The 24,758-nt window shown below is 31.6% G+C and overlaps 2 protein-coding genes and 1 non-coding gene across 5 annotated transcripts in view; 2 read left to right on the top strand and 1 right to left on the bottom strand.

The window, feature by feature from the left end:
• The window catches only part of LOC106079944 (uncharacterized), an 11,132-nt gene extending 6,209 nt beyond the window's left edge, over positions 1-4,923 (top strand). Inside the window, exons 9-14 of one of the 2 annotated variants that reach the window (XM_056043362.1) lie at positions 39-110; positions 1,592-1,621; positions 2,613-2,809; positions 3,419-3,622; positions 4,409-4,478; positions 4,794-4,923. In XM_056043362.1, the coding sequence (XP_055899337.1) occupies positions 39-110; positions 1,592-1,621; positions 2,613-2,809; positions 3,419-3,622; positions 4,409-4,478; positions 4,794-4,817 (597 nt within the window). In that variant the 3' untranslated portion in view covers positions 4,818-4,923. Of the gene's footprint in view, positions 1-38; positions 111-1,591; positions 1,622-2,597; positions 2,810-3,418; positions 3,623-4,408; positions 4,479-4,793 lie in introns of both variants that reach the window. The other variant, XM_056043353.1, reaches the window with a different exon arrangement.
• Positions 4,151-24,747, bottom strand: LOC106079943 (sentrin-specific protease 1-like). 2 transcript variants are annotated; one of them, XM_056043343.1, is made up of 19 exons: positions 24,549-24,747; positions 19,585-19,664; positions 18,461-18,651; positions 17,507-17,552; positions 15,745-15,863; positions 15,234-15,391; positions 14,989-15,063; positions 14,582-14,811; positions 14,273-14,303; positions 14,097-14,153; positions 12,869-12,953; positions 12,511-12,543; positions 12,215-12,308; positions 11,874-12,016; positions 9,749-9,949; positions 8,407-8,486; positions 7,147-7,225; positions 6,692-6,787; positions 4,151-5,564 (listed from the first exon to the last, which is right to left on the bottom strand). In XM_056043343.1, the coding sequence occupies exons 1-19, from the start codon at positions 24,653-24,655 to the stop codon at positions 5,499-5,501; spliced, it is 1,971 nt and encodes a 656-aa protein (XP_055899318.1). In that variant the 5' UTR covers positions 24,656-24,747; the 3' UTR covers positions 4,151-5,498. The 2 variants fall into 2 exon arrangements, with proteins under 2 accessions (XP_055899318.1, XP_055899321.1); XM_056043346.1 differs by having other exon boundaries at positions 15,745-15,842; positions 17,510-17,552; positions 24,549-24,746.
• On the top strand, positions 16,466-16,534 carry Trnag-ucc (transfer RNA glycine (anticodon UCC)). Its single transcript has one exon. It is a non-coding gene; the product is annotated as a tRNA-Gly (tRNA).
• Positions 24,748-24,758: the final 11 nt, after the last annotated feature.

Raw genomic sequence — 24,758 nt, 5'->3', positions numbered from 1 at the left:
TCTTTTGTTGTTTAAGCTATTTTTTCACTTCTTTATAGGGAACATGTTATATTTATGAAACTTATGATCACATGCAAATGGCCCAGTCTGCTGGTATTCGAAATATAAAGGTTTGATTACTTAAAATTATTACATAGTGTCAATAATAGTATATTATATTTTTAGCCACAGGAACAAATGCAACTAAAACTTATTATCATAGACTCTTTGACAGTGTAAACAAACTAATGCAATTCTATTGATGCACTTAAAACTTGACAATCCTAAAAGAAAAAAAAAACAAGATTAAATCTCATTAAAGACCTTAAAGGCACTTATACCTCAGCTCAATGTACTATTTATGAGCTCTGATTGGGGTTGGGTAGCAAGAATCATTCCTTACTTTGGGCCAGAGCGATATACAAAAGGTTCCATGAGGTTGTTATTGCTGGCAGTTAAAGAGGTATAAGCAATCCACTACCTATAAAATGCTTCCGATAGCATGCATCTGACATCTCTGAAAGCAATAACTAGTAAAACTTCCAATTTATAGAAAGGCAACTGATATAATCCATAACGTAATGACTAAAAAGATTTCTTGGTTTAGGCGTACTATTGTAATGATAAAATATTAGGAGACTGATTTAGAGACACAATTTATTTATAGCATCTAACATGAAATACGGTTACTTCATCGTAGTTCATGTATAGCATTAAACATAATTTACATCCAAATGAAATACAATCGAGATACAAAATATTAACACATTAAGTCTTTAGGAATATCTGACTAAATGTGATATCGAACATCAAATTAACTGACCCTCTCAAATACAAAAAATCAACTTTCTTTTTCAATTAGCAAACCCATATTTTTTGTCAGTCTTCATAACTGTCTATACTGACTTGTAAAAACTATTCACACATTTTCCTTTTTCACAGTTTACAACATAAAGTATATTTTAGTTATTTGACCTTGTAACGTTCAGTTACCATGACCAACTTCAACATCAGTCACACTAATAGATTTTGAGCAAATAGAAAACACACGAGATCATCAATGACACATCAGAATTTTGCTTTAACTACCAAACAGAGAGTTGAACAAATTTAATATCTACGTTCACAATGAAAAAGAACAACCAAAGAAGTTGACTAGGACCAACATTCAACTTGTATTTAAGCAGAACAAGCCTGCCCTACCTACTCAACTATAAACACTGATCCAGGCCCAATAGAACTGTGCCAATGATCCCTTCTCTTACAGAAGCACATCATCAGCCAAGTTTTATCTATGTTATGCTGTTTAGCTACCAAACTCTGGCTAAAAAGTCATCAAGTCACAATCACACCTATGATGTTAGCTCTTGCTAAATTATGTCAATAAGTCACACTGCTAGATTCCAGCTGATTGAGGAGCTTGTATCTTTATGTTCTGGCCTTGACTAATTACTTTGATATTCATCTGTTGACTTTCATTATTTATATAATTTAGCTCATGAACAAGTTCTATCAGAACATTTTAAGATTAATATTGTTGGGATATTGCACTACTCTACTACTATGTATTATTATGGGAACATTGCTAATGAAATCTTGATTCTGATTTCAGATGTCTACTTTCATAGACTCTTGTGACATAGTAAGTAGAGATTGATTTATTACAAATAATACTAATTGTTACTGGCATGTTTATTTGAAATCAAATGTCATAACAGAATAAAAAATAAGCTTCAAAATTTCCTGGCTAAGCTAACACACTGCTGTATTGCTGTATTGAAACATTCATTAACAAATATTTTCAGAACAAAAAAAAGTTATACACATCCAGGTTTCACTAAAAAAAAAAAGTATCACCACACATGTTCATGTCTGAATGAGTCATGATGAGCTCCTATTATATGAAAGTTTAAAAGAAAACTGTTGCTAGCACCCAAACACAACTTATTCAGTTAGGCATCTACTATCAGCAATGCATATGACTGCAGTAGGAGCTAATCTTTTTTAAGTTATTGTGATCATAAAATAAATTTTTAAAAGTTTTTATACTAATGAATGACCTTACTGCCTTATACCCTTAATAGAAATTATTTTTTATAAATAGTATAACAAAATTCAATTATAATGTATATGTACATATTGAACAGATATAGGGTGTGCTAAAGTTTTATGTATATTTAAAAAAAAAGCAGTACTAATTGCATTTATAATTAATATATTTATAAAATAACAATTGAATACTTGACAAGCATGTAATAATAAGCACAGCCCATTGGTAAATAACTTGATTTCTTTCTTTAATCACACACTATTCTAATCATGAGCAGAAACTAAAAAGTGCATTCTTTGGGAAAAAAATCACCATTAACATCAATTTTCCTTTTTGTTTGTTTTGCCAAAACATACCACTGTTTAAATAAATATTAAATATTGCTTTTTTTTGTATTAGATTTCTAATAAAAATAGTTGCATGTATCAATATATCTATCTGAGATATCTGTAAAGACTATTTTCCTAAAATAGTCTTTACACTGGAGAATAAATTAGGTTGTCAGAAAAACTATTAACACACTTAACACACTGTCAATTATATTTTTTTTTAATCATCTTCTGAACAGTTAACAACATTGCAGATGCTTGGTGCCACACCTGCAGTACCAAAGTTTTTAAGAAGAATAAAAGTCCAGGAAACAAGTCTGAATGCATGTTCCAAACTTTTTGTTCCATTTTACGAGCAGAGACTTGCGATAACTGATGGATGTTATACTCAGAATTGTCCACAAGGAATTCAGGAGCATATTTTTGTTCAAGATCTTGACACTTTCTGCAAGTATGTGGAGAACTTGAAAAGAAATGCTTGAAATGTATAAACAAATTTTGTTTCAAACAGGTTACACTTTTAGTTTTGCTAGATTATGTATCATAACCAGAGCCCTCACTGACAACTCAGTGTGTAAAAATCTGAAAGTTAGCTCTCCCTTTCCATTTTTGAATAACAAAACAATGACATAAGATCTTAGAATGGTATTTTGTGCAAGGATTAGTTCTCTCTAGTAGTTGTTCTTATTTTGAAATCCCTCAGAACCTGAACATCAACTTGAGATCGTAGGATGACATTGCTACTCTGTCTCTTTCATTATCTTTAAGCTAAAGAACTCATGTATGCAGGAATAAAGAATTTGCTCGTTTTGGGCTGATTTTTTCTGAAGATATATTTCCTGTATTTCAAAAAATTTCTACATCTTCTTGTTTAAGTAATACTTTCATGCACAAGTATTGGCCTTCAGTTAAAAATATGACACAGACAAGAAAAAAAATTGCTGAAGCTAATGAAATGTGTCTTTATGTTTACCTAATTTACTAGTTAATTCTTCTTAACACTTGTCTAAATTACTTTAAAAACAACAACACATTCTTATAGATAGTTAATACCTTTCAGATATCAGAAGGAGTTTGTTAATCAAATACAATCCAGAAGTACAAGAAGTGATGCCAAGAATTGTAAAACTAAACCACTGATGGCAGAAAGATTAGCAAGTTCAGATCAAAGATTACCCATTTGGATGAAACCAAAAACACATTCTGAATCTTCAGGGGATACATTGAAAAGAAAACATACAGCAAGTTTAGAATCTCATTACAGGTTTGGATTATTTGTATACAACAGATTGGAATTTAAATGTGGTGAAACTAATTATAAACTCTATGAAAGATTTTCTTGATATAGCCCTAGAACAAATATTTCAATTTAATATCAGCTTTGTGCTTACAACCCTATGAACCCCAGATTTGATTGCAAGGTAGCAACCCTATATAAGTGATACAAATATTATACTATAGATTACTTAATGATAAGGTAGGCCTACTTCTATTTATTATTGAATCAATCAATCCATACATTTATTCATAAAGACTCTTTGTAGACTCATTACTATTTGTATAATTCCTAAGTCATTGATATTAGATATAGCTTGTTTTTATGGAGTTGTATGACAGTTACACTAATCTTGCTGGTAAAGGACCACATGCAAAGATAGCCCATGAACAGAACAGTACAAAAGTATGCAGAGCCTTTAAATCCAGCTACTAAAATTTAAAAAAAATGGAAAAAGGGTTTCCTGTGTTATTTTTTAATGTCTAAAATACATTATAGCTTTTTTTTTTTTTTAAATTTTCAAAATTATTTGTTTGCTAAAATTATTAGAATTAAATCTGAATTTATTGCTTTATATTTATGCTTCAAACTTTCATTAACATCTAAAATAGTTGACACTTTTAGGATCATATGATCTGAGATGAGATTTTACCATGAAGTCTGGATGATAATTTGGTAGACATTCACTTATCACTGATAAACTGTGGTTGAGTCAATATTAAACAATTCATGGAATATATTTCCTTACATTGGTTTGTTTTCTATGTTTCTTAGGTCTTCAAAAACAGTTTATTTCTTGACAGAAAGTGAGTTAATGGAAGCTGCAAATAATGTTTTGGTCCAGGTAATGGTCAACAAAACAACAAGGATTCTGTTTATAAAAAAATGTCATTTTAATTAAACATAAAAAGTCTTGCACATTTTTTTTTCAAAGATGAGAATGATCTCAAGTAATAAATTTGAATGCTTGATATTGTCACAAAATAAAAAAGAAAATAGTTTGGTTGAACTGACAATCTAGTGAACATGAATAGAGGCATCAACACTTTGAAATGTTTTATTTGTAACATGTATTTACAGTAATTTACAATTTTATTAAAATTATAGTCATTATTTCATAACAATACAAAAGTATATATACATATTTTATCTTCCACAGGTTGATGAGGACCAAAATTTATAAATAGGTTTAGAATTGCATTACAACAAAAATACAATTCAGATGTGCTATATACAAAGAAGAGGTATTTTTGTATACCTAATGAGTTACAAAATGATTCAAACAAAGCAGTTTGAACATGTGTTTTGCCTGGGGTAGTGAATATACCTTTAACATCTATAGTTGTTGCAATCAGACTACATTAATTGATCTTTCGTTGCCCATTTTATTGGGTGATTCTATAATTGTTATGGCCTAAAAAATTAGTATGAATCTTTGATAAGAAGTATCAAGTATTTTTTGTGTGTAAAATAGTTTTTCAATGATAAAGAATTAAATATGCTGTTCCAAAAAATTTCAATAAAGCTTTTTTTTTTTAAAGCAAATAAAGTAATTAATATATTTCCAAATCAAGATAATTCACATCAAGAAAAATGTATTAAATGACTTAGGTTATATTTTATTTTATTGTTAAAGCTGCCTTTAGACTTTACATCATCCATCCATAATTACAGCAGTTTAAAGAGATGCAGCTTTCTACTGCTCAATCTGATCTGCAGGACAAGCCAGCTTGTATCAAATAGAAGTAATTTTGTTTGCACATTGCACATAACTTGCACATGATGGGCACCCAGAGTTTCTTTATCATCATAAATTATAAATATGAAATGTAAACACTGAATGAAATAGAAAATGTGTCTGTCATCATTGTAACAACTTTTTAGAAACAATTTCATACACCATACGCCTACGGAAGTAAGGCATGTGTTCCTGGGGAAATAAGAAAGATCTTTAATAAAAATAGAAACAAGCAACCTTTAATTAGCTACTAATTCGCCCAAATGCGCCCTTCCCCCCTCACTACTAATGCACCCACCACAGCACACACACAGCTTCAGTTTCTATGGGCCTTCAAAGTTCAGTGATTTTTTTTTTTTCGATTTTCCTTAGCTGCGCAGGCCATTTTCTCAATGACCTTTCAATTTTTAGACCCATTATCGCAAATAATACACTAAATACAGCTAATAATGAACTTGATATTGATCATTAGAATTTAGCGCTACATTTAGACTTAGATCTTCCGATTCAGAGAGAGAGTGAAGTAAGCATTAGATCTATCATCAAGTCTAGATCTACTGTAGATCTAGACTATTCTGGATCTAGCGTCAATGAATCTTGAACTTCTTTGACGGATATTTTGAACAGTTTTTATTTACCACATGAAAAAATGAAATAGATCTAGTTGGGGGGTGTACACAACATTGGTTTGGACAATGGTTTGATTTCATTATGCTAGAAGTAATGAAATCTGAGACACATGCAGAACCACATCAGCATGATGCCATGTTCAGGCAACTAAGGGCCTCACGCGCATCCAGTGAAAGTCAGTAAATACTCAAGACATATACAGATTTTATATATAAGCATAATGTTTAGGCCTACAAAATTCCTACTGATTGACATACTGGTCTTTGGGTAAAGGTTACCAAAAATTACAGATCTGATTGGGGAGGAGGGGGGGCAACAGTCTTCAAAAAATCTTTACCTGTTGTTTTTATTGTTTTAATCTTGTAAAACCTAATCAAATTATACATCATTTTAAAGGTCATCCATTTCTCTTTTTTTAGAAGTATTTTTTGTTATTGATAGATGTTTTGTTTTTTAAAATATATTTTGTAAAGTCAGTCTATTTCTGTTTTGGAGTTACCTCTCTTTGCTTAGTATTTAGAGAGATGCTGCTTACGTATGGGCTTAGTGCTAATGAGTTAATATCAATATTGTAAGAATTATTTCCCTTTTCAATATTAGACTAAATTAATTATAACTATCTGATTAACTATTTGGTTATTTTTTTTTATTGATTCATGTTTTTAAAAGAGAAGGTTGAAAGACATTACCTGTGTAAATGTTATTTCCTTCCCTCTTGTAATGTATTCAGCATATTTACACATGAACATACCACAGTCTCCACCATTCATTTGTTGGGGGTTATCCTAGAGTATACAAAATCACAAAAGTTGACCTTAAAAGCTGAGTCAATCTAGTAATGTGATTTCACTCCTCCTTTATCAACTCAAAGACAATGCTTTATTATTATTTCTGCATTAGATATTTCTAAATTCAAACCCAGACCTTTCAAAATAATAAGATATAATAATAATTTCACAAGCCTTTAACCTTATGACTTTGTCATAAAAGAAAAGGTAAAGCAAGTTAGATCATGTACATACGTTGTAGTGCAGAAGTTGAAAAGATATATTTTGTTAAAAGTAGATGACCTTTAGACAAAACATTATGATATAAGATAATCTCTAAAAAAAATATATATATACTAAAAGTACAAGTAACTTACCTCAGCATGTTTGATCTCCCATTCTTTCTCTTGAAACTGTGGCTGGTTTTTTGCTACACTTTCATCTCTCAAATAGTTCCTACAGAAAAATTAATCCCTTTAATGGCTTGTCACACGCAAAATAGTTAATATATGTATATAGAGTAAATTGTAAGAAGTTGAAGCCAAGTAGTTGTAGTGATGAAACAAGTTGGTGTGAAGTCAAGTAGTTGTAGTGATGAAACAAGTTTATGTGAAGTGAAGTCAAGTAGTTGTAGAGATGAAACAAGTTTATGTGAAGTGAAGTCAAGTAGTTGTAGAGATGAAACAAGTTGATGTGAAGTCAAGTAGTTGTAGTGATGAAACAAGTTTATGTGAAGTCAAGTAGTTGTAGAGATGAAACAAGTTTATGTGAAGTCAAGTAGTTGTAGTGATGAAACAAGTTTATGTGAAGTGAAGTCAAGTAGTTGTAGAGATGAAACAAGTTTATGTGAAGTGAAGTCAAGTAGTTGTAGAGATGAAACAAGTTGATGTGAAGTCAAGTAGTTGTAGTGATGAAACAAGTTTATGTGAAGTCAAGTAGTTGTAGTGATGAAACAAGTTGATGTGAAGTCAAGTAGTTGTAGTGTTGAAACAAGTTTATGTGAGGTCAAGTAGTTGTAGTGTTGAAACAAGTTTATGTGAAGTCAAGTAGTTGTAGTGTTGAAACAAGTTTATGTGAAGTCAAGTAGTTGTAGTGATGAAACAAGTTGATGTGAAGTGAAGTCAAGTAGTTGTAGAGATGAAACAAGTTTATGTGAGGTCAAGTAGTTGTAGTGTTGAAACAAGTTTATGTGAAGTCAAGTAGTTGTAGTGTTGAAACAAGTTTATGTGAAGTCAAGTAGTTGTAGTGATGAAACATGTTTATGTGAAGTCAAGTAGTTGTAGAGATGAAACAAGTTGATGTGAAGTCAAGTAGTTGTAGTGATGAAACAAGTTTATGTGAAGTCAAGTAGTGGACTTAGTGATATGAAAATATTGTAAGTGGAGCTAGAAAGTTATTATATTCATCTAATATCTAACATAGATGTTGGATTTGTCATGTAAATAAACATCATATTGCAAGTAGTTCCTGTAAGTGTTGTTAGTCCAGTCTCAGAACTGTAATGCTGCTTATGAATGACATGCCTACAAGCATCCTATAAATTAATTTCTTGATAATTATTATATCAGCAACATGGTGTTACTTCAGAATAAAAGAATTATCAAATTAGAACTATGCTGATGAAATCAAAAACTTACAAAACAGCTCGCAAACAATTGGGATTCTTCCCGCCCATGGAATCAAAGTAAGTGATGACTTTTTTCTCCATGTTGACAATCTGAAAGAATGTGAACAATTTATTACATTACAGAAATTGAGATACTAAGTACACCACAGGCAGAACCAACTAAATAAAATTGCTCAATTATCACTGACAACTAGAAAAGAAGAACTGTAAATCAAAGTTACAGAAAGAAAGGAATGAGGGCTTGAGAAGCTTGCAAAAGCCCTGGACAAAAAAAAAGCTGCATGTCTTAATACAGGTCAAGTATATAGCTTCCCAGACCTGTCAAAACAGAACTCAGCAAGTCTGCATGGTAAACTAAAATGAAACTTTGTTTCCTAAATATCAATAACCCAAGAGAGGACACTTAAAATCACAACAAGTCCAAGAGACTAAACAATACTATCAATATACTTTATTCACACTATCTTTCATCCTGTAGCTGATTACAATAATGCAGGTATTGATTTTTATAGATATTAGGTATGTATTCATTTAGAGGTTAGTGTAGGTATTCAATGCAGGTATTGATTAGACATGAATCTCCTCCGATATTCAGTAAAAATCCCATTCTATCACTACTTCTCAAGGTTCTGTCAATTTGCTCATAGTTCAGCAATTAACTAATAACACACTTTATAAAAAATGTTTATGTAGCTTACAGTCTCAGACATAATCATAAGAAGTTATAGGAATAAGATGCTGATACACTGACGCATTAGTCAAATGTCATTTAACAATAACTTTTAAAATAAAACCTTATTAGAAAGAATATTTAATAATAGCAATAACACAAGTAATATAATATAAATAAATAAAAATGAATTCTTGTTGTACTGGGATAACGTAAATAATAATAATTTAATTTATAGAGCACTGTTAACAAACATAATGTAGTCTCAAGGCGCTGTGATAACATAACAAACATAAAGATGAGAGTTGAAATGACAAACTAATTTAAGAAAGTTTTAAACAGATAGATCTTATTGTTCTTTTTGAATGTAGCGTAGCATGTGGTCTGTCTAAGATCTATGGCAAACCGTAAATTTTGAGGGAGAAACATGGCACCACTAGAAGCATTCAGTCCATTGAGCACAGAGCTCTCTGAGGGAGATATGGAGTGATCAGTTCGCTAAGGTACAAGGGCATTTCTTAATTGTACATGCACTAATGACAAAGTGTGGCCACCTTGTTGTCGATTTTCAAATATCTTAAAGATTTACAGATAAATAAAAATAAATTCTTGTGGTACTTGGACACAGTATACATGAATTCTAGTGGTACTGGTATATCTTATATAGGCTTGTTTCACTTACACATAAGCACCAATGCATACTCAAATGGACAGGAATGATGATATATTTCTTGCTGAAGATATCCACATTTTTGGTCCATCTTTTCACTGCCGAATGGCCTCCAGACATTATTTTTGGATAAAAAAATGTGTTGAAGGCGTACACTTTATTATTACTTTTCTCTCCTCTCTCCATCAGCATGTTCATATAGAAATTGATGACCTGCAAGTAGAAACAAACAATGTTTAAACTTATGTGACTTTTTAATAGGAACAAATAGTCTTATTTTTTAATCCATTAGCTCCTTCTGCAGTTGGAAACATTTTCCTGTTTTTGTCCTAAACCGCTGTAGAACGTTTCTAAAATCCCCTATTCAATATACTTGCTTTAAACTTTTTAAAAAGAAGATTTCTTCTAGTCTCATTGCAAGCGTGATTTCAAATCATTTTGGACATTACCGATTCTATTTTTAATAAAATCTGGAAGATTTTTATTGCTTAAATAATTTTTCAAATGAACAGGCCCATAGCCCCAGTGTATAAGCCCCCATGTGGGAAAATGGGTATTTTTAAAGCTTTTTTTTATATTCTAATGATATTAAAAGTATATATTTTTTTAAACTAGACATATCGTTTTATTTTTAAAGTTGTTTGTTTATATGTATTAGATCTTAAATTTGATTATTTTTTCAAAAAAAATTTTTTTTTAATGATTTTAAAAATTCGGAATTATTCCTCTTTGCTAAGGGCCTGGAAAGGGTTTTTCTTAACCAGAAATAGGAGCTATTAGGTTAAACATCTAATTAATCAAAATTAAAACATTTATATATAAATTAATCCTTGAATGTTTATAGCTTCTTAAATCCACACAAAAAAAGTTGTTATACCCACATGCTTTCTATATCTATCTAGGGGGAAGTAACACTGGCTCCAAAAAAAAATGTTTTTCTAAATTTCATTTCATATTATTTTTTTATGTTTTATAAACTTTTGAAAGACCTATTCTCAGTTTCTGTAACCATTATTTAAAAAATGATCAATCATCTTTCTCCAATATGTTGAGCACTCATTAAAGTTGCTTATATACTGTACAACAGAAAAGTCTTTCTAGTCTGAAATAGAATTCAAACACAAGACCCATAGATTAGCAGGTCAGCATTTCAGCCATTCATTCACCCAGTTTTTTAATCTAGGTATAAATCACTAATAATCATCCAAAGTGATAAAACTATTACGCCAACATGCATAAACTGACTAAGAAGAGAGCACCTGGTTGCATGGGGCTTTAGAACAAGACAGCGGAGGTCACTTAAAAAGGCAGTGGGATACACATTTGAGACCAAAAGAAAATCTGCTGCTGATGACAGACATATACTGCGAAAAGAAAATCTAGATTGACCACCAGCAGACAATGGGTAAGCCTGCACTAGATGTGGCAAAATATGCAGGTCACAGCTGTAGCTGCGTAGCCACTGGAAATACTGCATTTCTTATTTATCTCCAGACTCGAAGACAAGCCTTATTATTATTATTTTTATTGCTTATAATAATGTCCAGCATGTTTTGCATCAAGTTCTGGCATAAACCTTTGTTTTTTATTTTAGAAAGTATTTAAAGACAATAAAATGCAAAAAGATATAAAGTGTTGATATTTGTAACTGAGAAAGGGTAATAGTTTACTACCATAGTAACAGAAACAGAAAAAAGTGCTTTCAATGTTGTGTGCTGTAGAATATACTAGAGTAATGGAAAAAATAATTATTAGTAATGGAAAAAATAATTATTTCTAGATCTATTCACTAGCCCAAGAAGTTTTGTGCTGACAGCTTTTGAATGCTAAATAGAAAATGCAGTATCTAAAGAAAGGGTAAAATGTTGGTATGTTTACGTAATATTATTAATCAGGTTTAACAAACATATTCTTATTGCAATTTGGATTTGTGAAGTTTTTATTGAATTTATGGATTAAAGTGCTCAGGATTTGTTTTGTTCTTTATTCATTTTGAGCTCAAGTTATAATATGAGGGCACTGAACAATGGAACATATAATTACAACTGAAATAAACTCAATAAAAGCTTAATATCACATAGGATGTACAGAGCTTTGACAATGTCTTTTATTGAACAGAAGATGCCAGCCAGCTTACCTCATCATTCAACCAGTTCAGGCCTTTCAATGTAGCCAGATCTCTACGAGTGATTTGTAAACGGAATGCTTCTGAAAGTACTTCATTAGGATTGCCAGGTCCCAATGAATAATTAATAACTTGATCCATCTCTTCGGTCAACACTGAAAGGAAAAACTTGATAGTTTAATAAATGGCAAGGTTTCAGTTTTTTCTTTATTACATTCAAACATAAATGTAGCTTGAGTCATAAAGGTGCCAATTTTCAACTTTCTTATACAGAAAGTCAAGTTTTATGATCATTTTAAGTCTAAAAAAGTTGTCACTAACATTAAGCAAATTGAGAAAAAACTAAAACCAACCTGGTAGCACTTCCTCTTCTTCTTCACTCTCTTCTCTAAATATTTCTTCTGAAACCCCTGGTTCATCATCAAATATCCTCATTTGGTATTTCAACTAAAAATAAACATTCTACTCAATTAATACATGAAAAATACGAAATAAAATGAACAAAAAAATAAATTACCCAATATTATAAAAAAAAACAACAACAGACAAACAATATTATGAACAGACAAAATATAAAGATTCTCTTTCTCTTAATGAACTAATTACAAGTACAGCTACTGACATATTTAAGAATAAAACTATAACTTACCTTTTTTTCTAAACTCAGTTCTTGAGCTCGACGCTGAAAATAATAATAAAATAATAATACACATTTCCTTTTTACCATGTTTTTTTAAAATAATACTTTTCAATAGACTACATACATATGTATAGCACTAATTGGATTGCATTCTAAAAGAAACTAGTTAGAAAAAAAGAAAAACCTTTTGTTGTACTTAATAATAACAATACCATGTTACATTCCAAGCTTTATTTCACTGAATGACAAACAACTACACACATAGTAGAGTTCACAACACAGACTACGAAATACGGTCAGTACACAGGCTAACAAATGTAAACAAACACTAAGGGGGCGACAATCCAAATAAGCAAATTCACGACACCTTTTCTCTGTATGCAGCCGCTTTAAGCTCCTCCTCTTCTATTAAACGAAGTCTTCTTTCTCGTTCAAGCACCCGCAGTCTTTCCCTGAAATTCCATAGATTTAATACTAACATGGTTTTGTCTTATTCATCTATTAGCTGTCAACCATTTTTCCACATGAGCATATATAACCAGCACAAAGTTTTTATTCTTTGTTAACCTGCATCAATAATACAATTAGCCACCTCAGTGGATCTGATATTCGGTAAACAATGAAGGTCAAAAGGCAGGTTTCAATTTTTTTTGGCATCATGAACACATGGCTTAATGGAGTTAATAATATCATGACAGCCCTTTCTTTTCACATCAATATGTAATTAGTGACCAATTATTATAGTTGTAATTGTTAATATAAGAAAAAAGTGTCTTTTTGAGTTAAGAAAAATGTATGGAAAACTATCATATCAGAAACTATAAATAAAAAAACTAATAACCACAATCCTCAATTATGTGATGTACATTAAAAACATGATTGCCTGTTAAACACATCCTGTGGAGATAATGCCACATGACTGAATACATTTAACATTAACACTGCAGAATTTATTTTAAATCTAGACAGAGTTGTGCGTACAATTTGCTTTTACTATTCTTTTAAAATGGTGTTTCCCAAACTGTGTTCCACAGAACCTAAGTACTCCACAAGGGGCTGAATAGGTGTTCCACGAATTATTGGAATAGTTAACTAGTAGGCCACCACGTTAATTAATCTCTCTAAAAATTGGCAACGTGTTCCAATAAATACTCAGAATGTGCGACGTGTTCCGTTAAGGAAAAAGTTTGGGAAACAGTGTTTTAAACAAAGAAGCTATTTATGAAAATCACTTTATCAATGTACAGCATCATTTTGACTTGTTTCTTCTTTTAAAAATGGTGTATCAGTTTTGCATATTTAACTTTAAAATCAAAAGGGTTTAATTTGTAAATCTAATGACTAAAAGTAGAATTGAAAGTTGGACTTTCAACAACGCTTTTAGTTTTAGAGGTATGTGACAGATGGACAGAGAGACTGCTCAAAACTAACAGCAGTGATTCCCATTTCATTTAGAATTCGTGTATTGTCCTGTATAAAACAGAGCTATTCCTTCAGACAAAAAAGAAGAGCATCCTCTTGATGTCCAAATAATAAACAACTCTGTCACATAGCACGCTAAGGATTGACAATGGAATGTAAATAGATTCTCTTACTTAGCTTCCATTTCTTTATCATCAAAGTACTTGGACTGTTGGAAACATTTTCTGTCTCTAATAAAACAATAGGAAAAAAGGTTAAATTTAGCATCAAAAAGAGGATCAAAATTCAAATACAAAATGTCTGTAATAGTCAAAAGATTGTGAACAATTATTCAATTTACTCAACTTACCTGATATCTAAAGAGTCATGATTCTGTGCATCTGAAACAGACAATTATTTAAAATATTCTACAAAGATATAAAATACCTCAGTTTAAAAAAATAACATAAAAATAATGACAATAAGTGAAATCATAGATCTCACTATATGCTTATTTTATTAATGCTATGGTCTAAAATTCATTGCTACCTTTTCTTAGTATTCAATTTAATAAACTGAAATGCTCAAATTCAAACTTAAAACAAACAAACAAAAAATTTCATTAAAACATAACAATGGAATCACAACATAGAAATCATTTTAAGTTTGAACTAATGACCTTTGTTTGAAGCATCTCGGGCTGGTTCATCATCATCATCATCTAGAATCACAATAGCATCGGATGTCACATTAGTGACCTTCTCAGGCAGGCATTTCTTGTTTTCTGCAACTTTGTGAGACTCAAATAATTTGTTGACAGAATAAGGTCTACAATAAGGAGTTTCTAAATCTTTTAGTTTGGATTGATTGTTTGAAGTCACAGGAGACTTTTCTTTAAATCTAGAATGACTGTGGACAAAAAGATTAAAAGTTAAAATTCTGTATTATCAAATAACAAGCAAGATGTTCTTATAAACGCCTAACTCACAGCTGCAGTTCTAGATACAAAGACAATGTTGAATTTACAACTAAACACTACACTTGTGTTACAACTACTGCCACTGATAATGAAGAAAAACTACTCACCTGACATAAATACCTTGGGGTAATATTCGTCTAGAAGAAATGCTAGATATCGAGTGGACAGGTGTATCACATGAACTGATTTGATTTAGTTTTTAATGAGAAAAAAAAAAGAAATACAATTTCTAAAATTCTCTTGAAAAATTTTAATTATACATTATACAAATTAAATTTAGCATTACATTAAGTGTAACAAGTGTAATACATTTTACAACCATGACCTATAAAAATAGTAAAAGATGACTCACCTACTTCTGGAAGAGATTGTACTTGAGTCTAGATCTTTTGCAGTACATGTGCTGAAGTCATGTGGTGTTGAATTTTTTTTGGACCAAAGTGGTGCACATTGCCGCTGGAGAAGCTTTTGATACTCTGCTTTTTCATTCAGCCGAATACATTTAGTAATCTTTATAAGACACCAGAGATCATTTATTCAATTGCAATAGATGCTATAAATAAATTCAATGAAAGTTGTTTATAAACAATTTATAATCTTTCAGCAAAAATTATGGTTTCACTAAAAATGTTGATGCATTTATTTACACTTCATCAAAGTGTACATCTGTAGAAGATAATCATTGCAATAATCAGAAAATGATCTATACATTTTTTCTTTGAGAGACTCGTGCAGTTCAAGGCTTTTAACATATTTCAATTTATAATTAAAATGTATCCAAAATTTAAGCGGTAGTTTCAAAATGTTACTTAAATTTTAAACATTCTATTTAGTTTAATGACTATTTTATCAAAGCAACTCACTGTGCAAGGTTGAACTCTTTTAAAAAAAGTGAAATGCCTTTGTTCAGAATCTTGTTTAGTTTTCTCCAAGACTCCATTTTTTAGCCCATGATTTAATTCTGTTTGAAAAATTGAATAACCTACATAAAAAACAAACTTACATAAAAAACAAACCTACATAAAAAACAAACTTACATAAAAAACAAACCTACATAAAAAACAAACTTACATAAAAAAAAAAACCTACATAAATGCCCTATGCTTACATTCACAATTCCATAGTAATCAAGCATCAAAATTAGTATTATTATTGCATTTGTAGCTCATCTTTTCTCATAAAGTTACTTCCCTTTTTTACTAAAAAATTGGTCATGATCTAGATAATCAGTTATGTGGTGGTGGACTATTGTGTATACACCATTTTCTGTTGTATATAAACATCATTATTTAATTTGACTACCTTTAGCTGAGTAGCTTGCCTAAATTTACAACTCGTGTCAGAGTGGAATTACGGCAGATCAAGGAAAAAGAAGAAAGATAAAAACTAGTTTTCTAGCGGAGTTAAGTGTCAAGGAGCTTCATGAACATTTATGATTGATTAGAAAGAAAGAAGCTTTATATGACCAGCTTTGAGATGCCCTGGAAGGCTCTAATCAGGCATTATTCAGATTCATAACTTGTCTAAGATGGATGAGTGTCTTTGTTGTTATATCATCTTTATTAACATTCCCATCTGGGAGGCGTGGTGGCTGAGCGGTAAAGCACTTGGCTTCCAAACCAAGGGTCCCAGGTTCAAATCCTGGTATAAACTGGGATTTTTTACATTGTGATCTTTGGGTGCCTATGAGTCCACCAAGCTCTAATGGGTGCCTGACATTAGTTGGGGAAAAGTAAAGGCGGTTGGTCATTGTGCTGGCCACATGACACCCTCGTTAACCATAGGACAAAGAAATAGATGACCTTAACATCATCTGCACTATAGATCACATTTATATACTTATGAATTCATTAGGGGGAACATTCTAAATGTGTTTTTCAATCTGATTTCTATCATATTTATATACAGCACAATTATCTTTTGCCTATGTAATGCCATTTTTTTTCGCCCACACACATCTGGGCAAATCCTTGTTTCTATTGAGTTATATTCCTTGTATCCTATGATTGGTACCAAATGCTAGCACAGTGTTCACTTGCCAATTGAACAGGTTTATTTTACATCAGACATTTACATTTGTATTCACAATGAGACTCTAATCCACTCCCCAAAATCATAGTTATTTAATCTAGCATGTCTTGCAACCCCCTTTACTGGATTCAATCTACTGTTAGACATTCCTTGTATATTATTACCTCCCTATGTAACAATCATTCTGCTAATATTATGCATATCTGACTGATATGCTTGAATCATGATAAGAAGAGCTGAGCTCCACTGTGAGATGATCTCATTGTTTATCCTTTCAAGGCCTGGTTGTAGTGTTACACTAGACAATTCCCATCAGTTCAAGGCTTGAATCTATCACTTTCTCAACTGAACCAGTGTCAATAATCCTTAGGGGTGTAATTAATCCCAGAGGATACACTTGGCAGGAAAATCTCAGCATCAGAGGCTTAAAAAGCCCAGTTGCTTAAAGGTGGGTTAACTGTTAAGGAGTGTTTATAGTTTCCTAGCACAAATAAAGGGAACAGACACATAGTTGATTATTAATAAATATAAACAATTACGTCTCGATATAAACATAATATATATATATATATATATATATATATATTGTATACTAACCTCTTGAACCACCAGAAATGTGATTAGGATTGAATCTTTTGTACTAAAAGGAAAAAGAATACAAACACTAGCACTTTATGTTTTTAAAAATCTAATGTACATTTCATTTTTAAGTACTAAATGGAGCTATTTATTGATTTATTATTCTGTTAATGATAATGAAAGTGATTCAGTTAATGGTGCTAAGTTTCATTACTAGGGAAACAAAATGTGCATCCCCATTTTTTTCAGCCAATTTAAGTTTCTAATAGACAAAGTTTAAAAAAAAAAATACTTTACAAAAAAAAAAAAAGCTTATATGAATTGTATCAATTTGGATCAAACATGTAATTAAATTTGTAATAGGTCTAGAGCAACAACAATAAATCTGTGAGATAATATTTTTACTTGTGTTTAGCACTATTTGATGCTTTTAGCTTTCTGAATACGCTATGATCCTATCACTTATTTAAACAAGTTTGGAAAATGGGGGTGGAGGAAGAAAGAAAGAAAGAGCCATCTGGGTGGATTTGAATGTAATAAAAAAAAAAAAAAAAAGGGAACATCAATTCGTACACCTTGGGACAATGTGCTAACCACTCTGCTAGTGAGGTACTTATGTCTAGAGAAGACTGTATAGTTATATATTGTTTGTTTCAATTTAGAGCGGTATCCTATTAAGGTGGACTAATTCAGCTTATACCACCACTTCAGTCAAGAGTCAAGTACAATTTCTTTCCCTTGTTCAAGATACCTAACAAAATAATTAGTAACTAATAGTTAATTAACAAACTGTTATAATTTTTAAAGTGATTCTTGTGTTGTCAGGTAAAAAAAACAATTGTGCGAAATTTCAGCATGATCCGACATTGGATGTCGGAGAAATAATGTGTGCAAACTTTTTACTAAACAGACAGAGTGAGTTTATATTTAAAAAGCTTTGTAAAAACAATCTACAAAAAAAATTCTTACTTCTAAGTTTTTCTCCTCTTTATTTGTACAAGACTGTAGACTGGTGCCATTTCTCTCTGCTGCTGGCCTTTCACTCCATCTACTGTGAGGTTCAACAGGCTGGACATTAAAATCTTTCTGAAAGCTGTGTTTTGGTTTTATAAAATGTGCCATCTTGGCTGCTGATCTTTTAAATGTTTCTAATGGAAACACTGAAAGTTAAATGAAACAAGGATATTAATCACAATTTAAGTGAATTTTAAGAGGCTGGTTGTAATCATGAACTATGAAATATTTATAAGTTTAAGCAGCAGAAAAGATTTAATTTTGTAAACTGTATGAGGCAATTTTATTTCTATTCTGTTTTCAATTTTATCTTCTTAACTACTAGAGAAAAGGGGAGGGCATGAAATGGCATTAGTTCATATTCTATAAACTATATATATGAAGATTTACTGCTGCTCGCTATGGCATGGTGGCTTAATGGTATAGTGCTTTAGTGCATGGCTTCCAAACAAGTGGTCCTAGGTTTGAATCCTGAAAGACTGGGATTTTTTTAATCTCTTTGGCCGCCTCTGTGTCCACCCAGCTCTAATGGGTACTTGACAATAGTTGGGTAAAAGTAAAGGCGGTTGTTAGCTAAGCTGACTGCTTCACACCCTTGTTAACCTTAGGCCACAGAAAAATATGACCATTTTTTCTTTTTACACTATGGTGTAGAGTAGAGTAAGCGTTGCACCTCATTAACTATGCTGATTAATAGAACATTTTATTTTTTATTTTACTATTATTTAGTGAATGTACCAAAAAAATATTTTGATTGTTATTTTGGGGCAAGGGGTTCTCAGCTTATTCAAAATTTTAGAAGGGGTACATGCACAGTAAAAGTTTGGGAAACACTAGTGCAGAGAGACATAATGATAAAGATAGTTAGTTGCATTCACCAATTAAAAAATATGTATGAAAGAGCTTTGCACAGGGCTAGTATTTCCCTATCTCACTGAAACGAATGAATAATGTTGAGTTTTTTACAATGAGGTCAAAAGTGTATATAAAAATTGTTTTTAAAAAAGTACATAATTTTCTGTTACTTCTCTCTTCTTAATGTTTAAAGTTGTGGGGAAACGCAATAAAATAATACCTACATGAGCTATAAGATGAGTCTGACTCTAGACGCCTTCTCTTTTCTATTCTTGTTATCTGTACATCTGGATCACAACTGAAACTAAACACACAAATTCGCTATTACTTAACCCTTCTACATATATGTCGGTAAATAAAAATCTTTAAAACTTTTTTTTTCAATGACTGAAGTGAACACAACAAAGATTATGACTGAAACAAAACAATGAAATAACAATAATGAAAACCTATTAGACAATAACTTTATAAATTCGTTTGATTTCCTAGATGAACTATTGAAGTTCACATCTAACACTTACAACCCCCCAACCTTTGTACACTCACTTCAACCATTCAGGCACTGATTTATTTCTAAAGTAGATAATATCAATGATAGACCTTTCACTAAAATGATTGTTGGGTGTTTGAATGGATTACTTTATCTATATAATGTAGTCCAAACTTTAAACAAAACTTGTGTTATTTATAATTTCATTTGACTACATCCCCCACCTTCCCCATGTTGTGGAAAGGGGGAAAGACCCTTAGATATAAATAATAAGAGTTAGCATTGAATACAGAATAAACAGCTATGGACCAACTGGTTTGCAGTTGTGAAGGATTAGTATTCCAGTTCCAGTGGTTAGAATATTTCCTAAAAACATCTCAAATAATCAAAGGAAAGGATTGCAAAAAGCGAGTATTCTAGAATTAGATCTAGTAGAATCTAGAAATTTGGATCTAGATCTTAAAATTCAGATTTTTAGTATTGTGACAATTGTGTTTTACTGTCCAATCATTGATGCATGGCTGAGTAGTTTTCAGATATTCTTGATTTTTACCTAGCCTCAATTCTGAGACTAAGTCTAGATCTATACAAATGTATTCATCTTGAACTTCTTTCTAAAGATTTACTAAGAGTCATGATTTAGCTCTAGAATCTAGACATTCTAGATACTAAGAATAAGGTTATTTTAAGATACCTCTCAGAGTCTCTCTCTAGATTCTAGATCAGTGTTTCCTAAAGTGGGGTACGGGAAGAGTTTGTTGCACAGTTAACTATGCTGATTTTTTAAAAATATCCATTTAATTTATAAATTAGAATAAAATAATCACAAGTTTTAATTCTTTTTATACTCAGATTGATGCTATTTTACATTTTAAGACTAATTTCTACAAAGATCTGGAAATGGATAGAGATGTCCTGCACAGTCAGCCTGGTAGATCTGGCAATGTCTCTAGTCCGCGAATCAGGATGTCAGTGCCACTGGAAATGAACGCAAAACTAAAGGCGAGTTTAACCCCCGCCAGTCAGGCTGGTAGAAGAGAGCTCTTATTCGCTTTAGCTAGCCTTAGGCTTCCAAGTGCAATGCACAACACGACTATTACAAATGGTCTAGAATCGATCTAGATCTAGAGTAACTTACATCTATCGAACACCTTCAATTTAAGGTACTTATCGAACACCCCATTGTATTTTTTAAAATTCTCCTTTATTTCGATGATTATGACAAAACTAGTCCATTCCTATTGTGCATTGTCCATTTCTTTATAGTTAAGTTATATTTAGTTTCATTTTCACCAGAGGATAATTTTTTTACTTATATTCAAAGTGCATTGGTAATTTTGGTATAAAAACGTCACTTTCTTTTACCTTTGGGAAGAGTGAAGTGAGTCTCGGGTTAAGGGTATTTTTTAATGCCAATGATGCTTCAGCTAAACAAAACCTATATAATATGCTTCTAATTAGGCTGAGAAATATTGTTTAAAGTGTCCCTTGCTACCCAAACATGAAAATTGAGGTTTAAATAGGGGGTGTTCAATAGTTGCTGTTTTTATAAGCAATCTCAGCATCGTAAAATATCGAACACCATTTTAATGTTAAAAATAAACATCAAAGGGACATAACCCAAAGAAGACAAAATATTTAAATTATATATTTTTTTATTATTTTTAAAATAATGTAGTGCAAAGTACAGATATAAATTACTCATGTGTTACAATTTGTATCAGCTATTTGTGGTTTACCGTAAATGCGCTATATTTTTTAAGTAAATAGATTTACATCGATATGCACCCATTTTAAAAGCTTGACTTTATGACGCATATAGTTTGATGCTACTATCATTATCGAATACGCCATAAGGGTAAAAAAGTAGAATATATTCAGTTGTGTTTTTATCTTTCAGATGCCCCATTCTATTAACTTCTGACTGAATTATGTGTTATAAACCAATACCTAGCGCATGTGCCTGATGTGAAGAGATAAAAAAACAAAAGGGCAAAGGGGGAGGTATAGAATGTAGATATGGTATTTTGAAATAAAAATGTCTTTGGCAGGTAAAAAAAAAAAGAAGGGTGGGGGTGGGGGGGGGGGGGGGAGAGAGAAACAGTCAAAACACTGTAACCAGAGATCATCAATAATTGATCGACAATTAAAATGTGACGTCAGCCTCAAATACAGAGTCAGTTGTGTTTCTCGATCTAGACGTGTGGCGCCAGGTCTATAAAATAATATATATATTTATTTTTTTTTTGCCATAAAGTATGATAAAGCTCATAATGCGCTACAAAGACAATCGTTTGAAACATCACAAATACACTAAATAAAAACAATAACACATTTAACCACTCTCTTATTCTGCCTACACCCCCTAACCTGCGCTTTCTTCTTACACAATTCCACTCTCCAACATTCACACTTTTTCAGTGCAAAATAACAACGTAAATTTCAAGACTCAATCTAAACGCAGCCACTAGACTAACAAAAAAAAAAGGCTAGTGATAGCGCAACACACAGGTGTAAACCAGGCCATCAACACAGCCCCAAGTTGTAGTAAGAACAATGTTGAGGGAAAAAGGGGGAGGAGCCATCTGTCGAGTACCTACGGTCAAGCCGCTAATTAGGTCACAAACACTAGGGGTGATAGATATATAGATATGTTGTTTGTGTGTGTGTGTGACAAATACTAAGCATGCTCTAAAATATGTTGTTGTTTTTTTGTCAACCAGGTGGTTTAGGGAGGGCGGATCTATCTACATCTATAGGTAACACGGCTGACAAGCTACCATAGCTTTTCAGCCCCCCTTCCCCCGACCCAAACGAAAAATATCTAGCACTGACTTTTGGGCTGTTACATACACTGAGCGTGCTAGATCGGCAGCTAGATACGTACAGCAGCGTATGTTTTGTTTTTAGGCCAACCATGTAAACTGTTGTGTCCTGCAATGGCTTGGGGAGGGCGGGATTATCTATTGGCTACGAAAGCTTATTAGGCTCATCCCAAAATAAATAATATCTGGATTTATTAAGGCTAAGGGCCTTATATCTCAAAATAGCTTAGACCTAAATAAGTACCGGTACGGTAATGTGTTACTGGGCTTAGCACCTTACACTTATGTGTATCGTCAGTTTCTAAGCAGAGCTGATAGATTCCTTCGGTGTGGAGCATGTGCGAAAATCTGTCTGTGTTGACATGGCGTAAAAAGAAAATGATATAAATAAAAAAAAATAAAGATTTTAACACTTTTGAAACACCATACTTTTCACAAAATTTTAAGACTATAACACTTTTAAAACACCATACTTCTTGTGTGTTCGATAGTTTCCTAATATGTTCGATAAGATAAGATTCTTGAAGGTAGCGGTAAAACGATGTTCGATGTTTGAAAGCATCGACCTGACCCACTTTAACATCAAATATAATTTTAACTATGAAATAAAACATGTATGTCTACTTTTTAAGAAAAATGGATGAGGAGTTCATAGATACAATCAGTTTTTTTCTAGGTCTAATACTTACGGAGATACACAAATTCAAACATAAAAAATGTCGGCGACTGAGTTTAACTTGTTCGATAAACCTAAGTTACTCTAGTACTCCCTCTAGTTAGTCTAGTAGACTAAGTAGTCTCTAGTCTACTTTATCATGCAGACTGTAGATATCTAGATAATAGATCTAGATTATTCTAGATTTACTAAGGACTACTAAAGTACTATTTTGGTCTATAGTCTATAACTCTATAGTATAAGTATAGTATATTTAACCCATTAGCTCCTTCTGCAGTTGGAAACGTTTTCCCGTTTTTGTCCTAAACTGTTGTAGAACGTTTCTAAAACCCCCTATTTAATATACTTGCTTTAAACTTTTTAAACAGAAGATTTCTTCTAGTCTCATTGCAAGCGTGATAACAATTAATTTTGGAGATTACCGATTCTATTTTTAATAAAATCGGGAAGGTTTTTATTTTTTAAATATTTTTTCAAACGAACAGGCCCATAGCCCCAGTGTATAAGTCCCCATGTGGGAAAATGACTATTTTTGAAGTTTTTTATATTCTAGTGGTATTAAACGTATATATTTTTTAAAACTAGACATATAGTTCTATTTTTTAAAGTTATTTGTTTGTTTATATGTATTAGATCTTCAATTTGATTATTTTTTGCAAAATAAATATTTTTTAGGATTTTTTAAATACGGAGTTATCCCTCCTTGCTTAGGACTTTGGAGGGGGTTTTTTGAACCGGAAATAGGAGCTATTGGGTTAATATATATTTATAATCTAACTATGCGCACCACGTTACTTCAGTATCTGAGACATTCTGTAAAATACATTACAGTACAGTAAAACTTTTACTAAAAGACTAAAGACAGTAAAGAGGAGATATCTCATCTGTTATCTAAACTATTAATTCTGAAATTGTGAATCAATTCAATCAATGAATCATTCAATGCCGATGACATAAAAATTAATAAGTAAACGCATGCAAAACACACTTTATTATAGATATAATCTAGACATCTAGATTTTCGAACCTAACATTACATACTAAACTGTTACTGTAAATAGTGTAAACATTATCGTAGATGCAACTTGAACTTCGTAAGATGAACAAAAATAAAAAAAAAATCCTTAAGACACTTAAGTGAAAAATACAAAATAACCCGTTATCGATAACTCGAAGGAAGTCATATTTCGTTCTTACATTTCATCAGTATTTCGTTTTCTTTTAGATCCAACAGGGGTTTTATTGATATCATTTGCTGAGCCGCTAAATAAAGAACGGAGAGCATCAGACAAAGATTTAAACATTGGTATTTAAGACGTTGTGTCTAAAAAGACACTGTAACCGAGAGAGTAAAGCGCCACGGAAGATGTTAAACTGAAATTGAATTGTTTTTTATACAGAAAAGAG

Source organism: Biomphalaria glabrata, chromosome 1, assembly GCF_947242115.1.
Source record: "Biomphalaria glabrata chromosome 1, xgBioGlab47.1, whole genome shotgun sequence".
Lineage (NCBI taxonomy): Eukaryota > Metazoa > Mollusca > Gastropoda > Planorbidae > Biomphalaria > Biomphalaria glabrata.
This window is presented reverse-complemented; position numbering and strand designations above follow the sequence as displayed.

Coding starts and splice junctions, on each gene's coding strand:
- LOC106079943 (XM_056043343.1), bottom strand. CDS start 24,655: ATGTTTAAATCTTTGTCTGATGCTCTCCGTTCTTTATTTAGCGGCTCA. Junction 15,864..17,506: donor TTCTGGTGGTTCAAGAGGTT/AGTATACAATAT, acceptor TTTTTTATGTAG/GTTATTCAATTTTTCAAACA. Junction 15,392..15,744: donor AAAGAGTTCAACCTTGCACA/GTGAGTTGCTTT, acceptor TGTCTTATAAAG/ATTACTAAATGTATTCGGCT.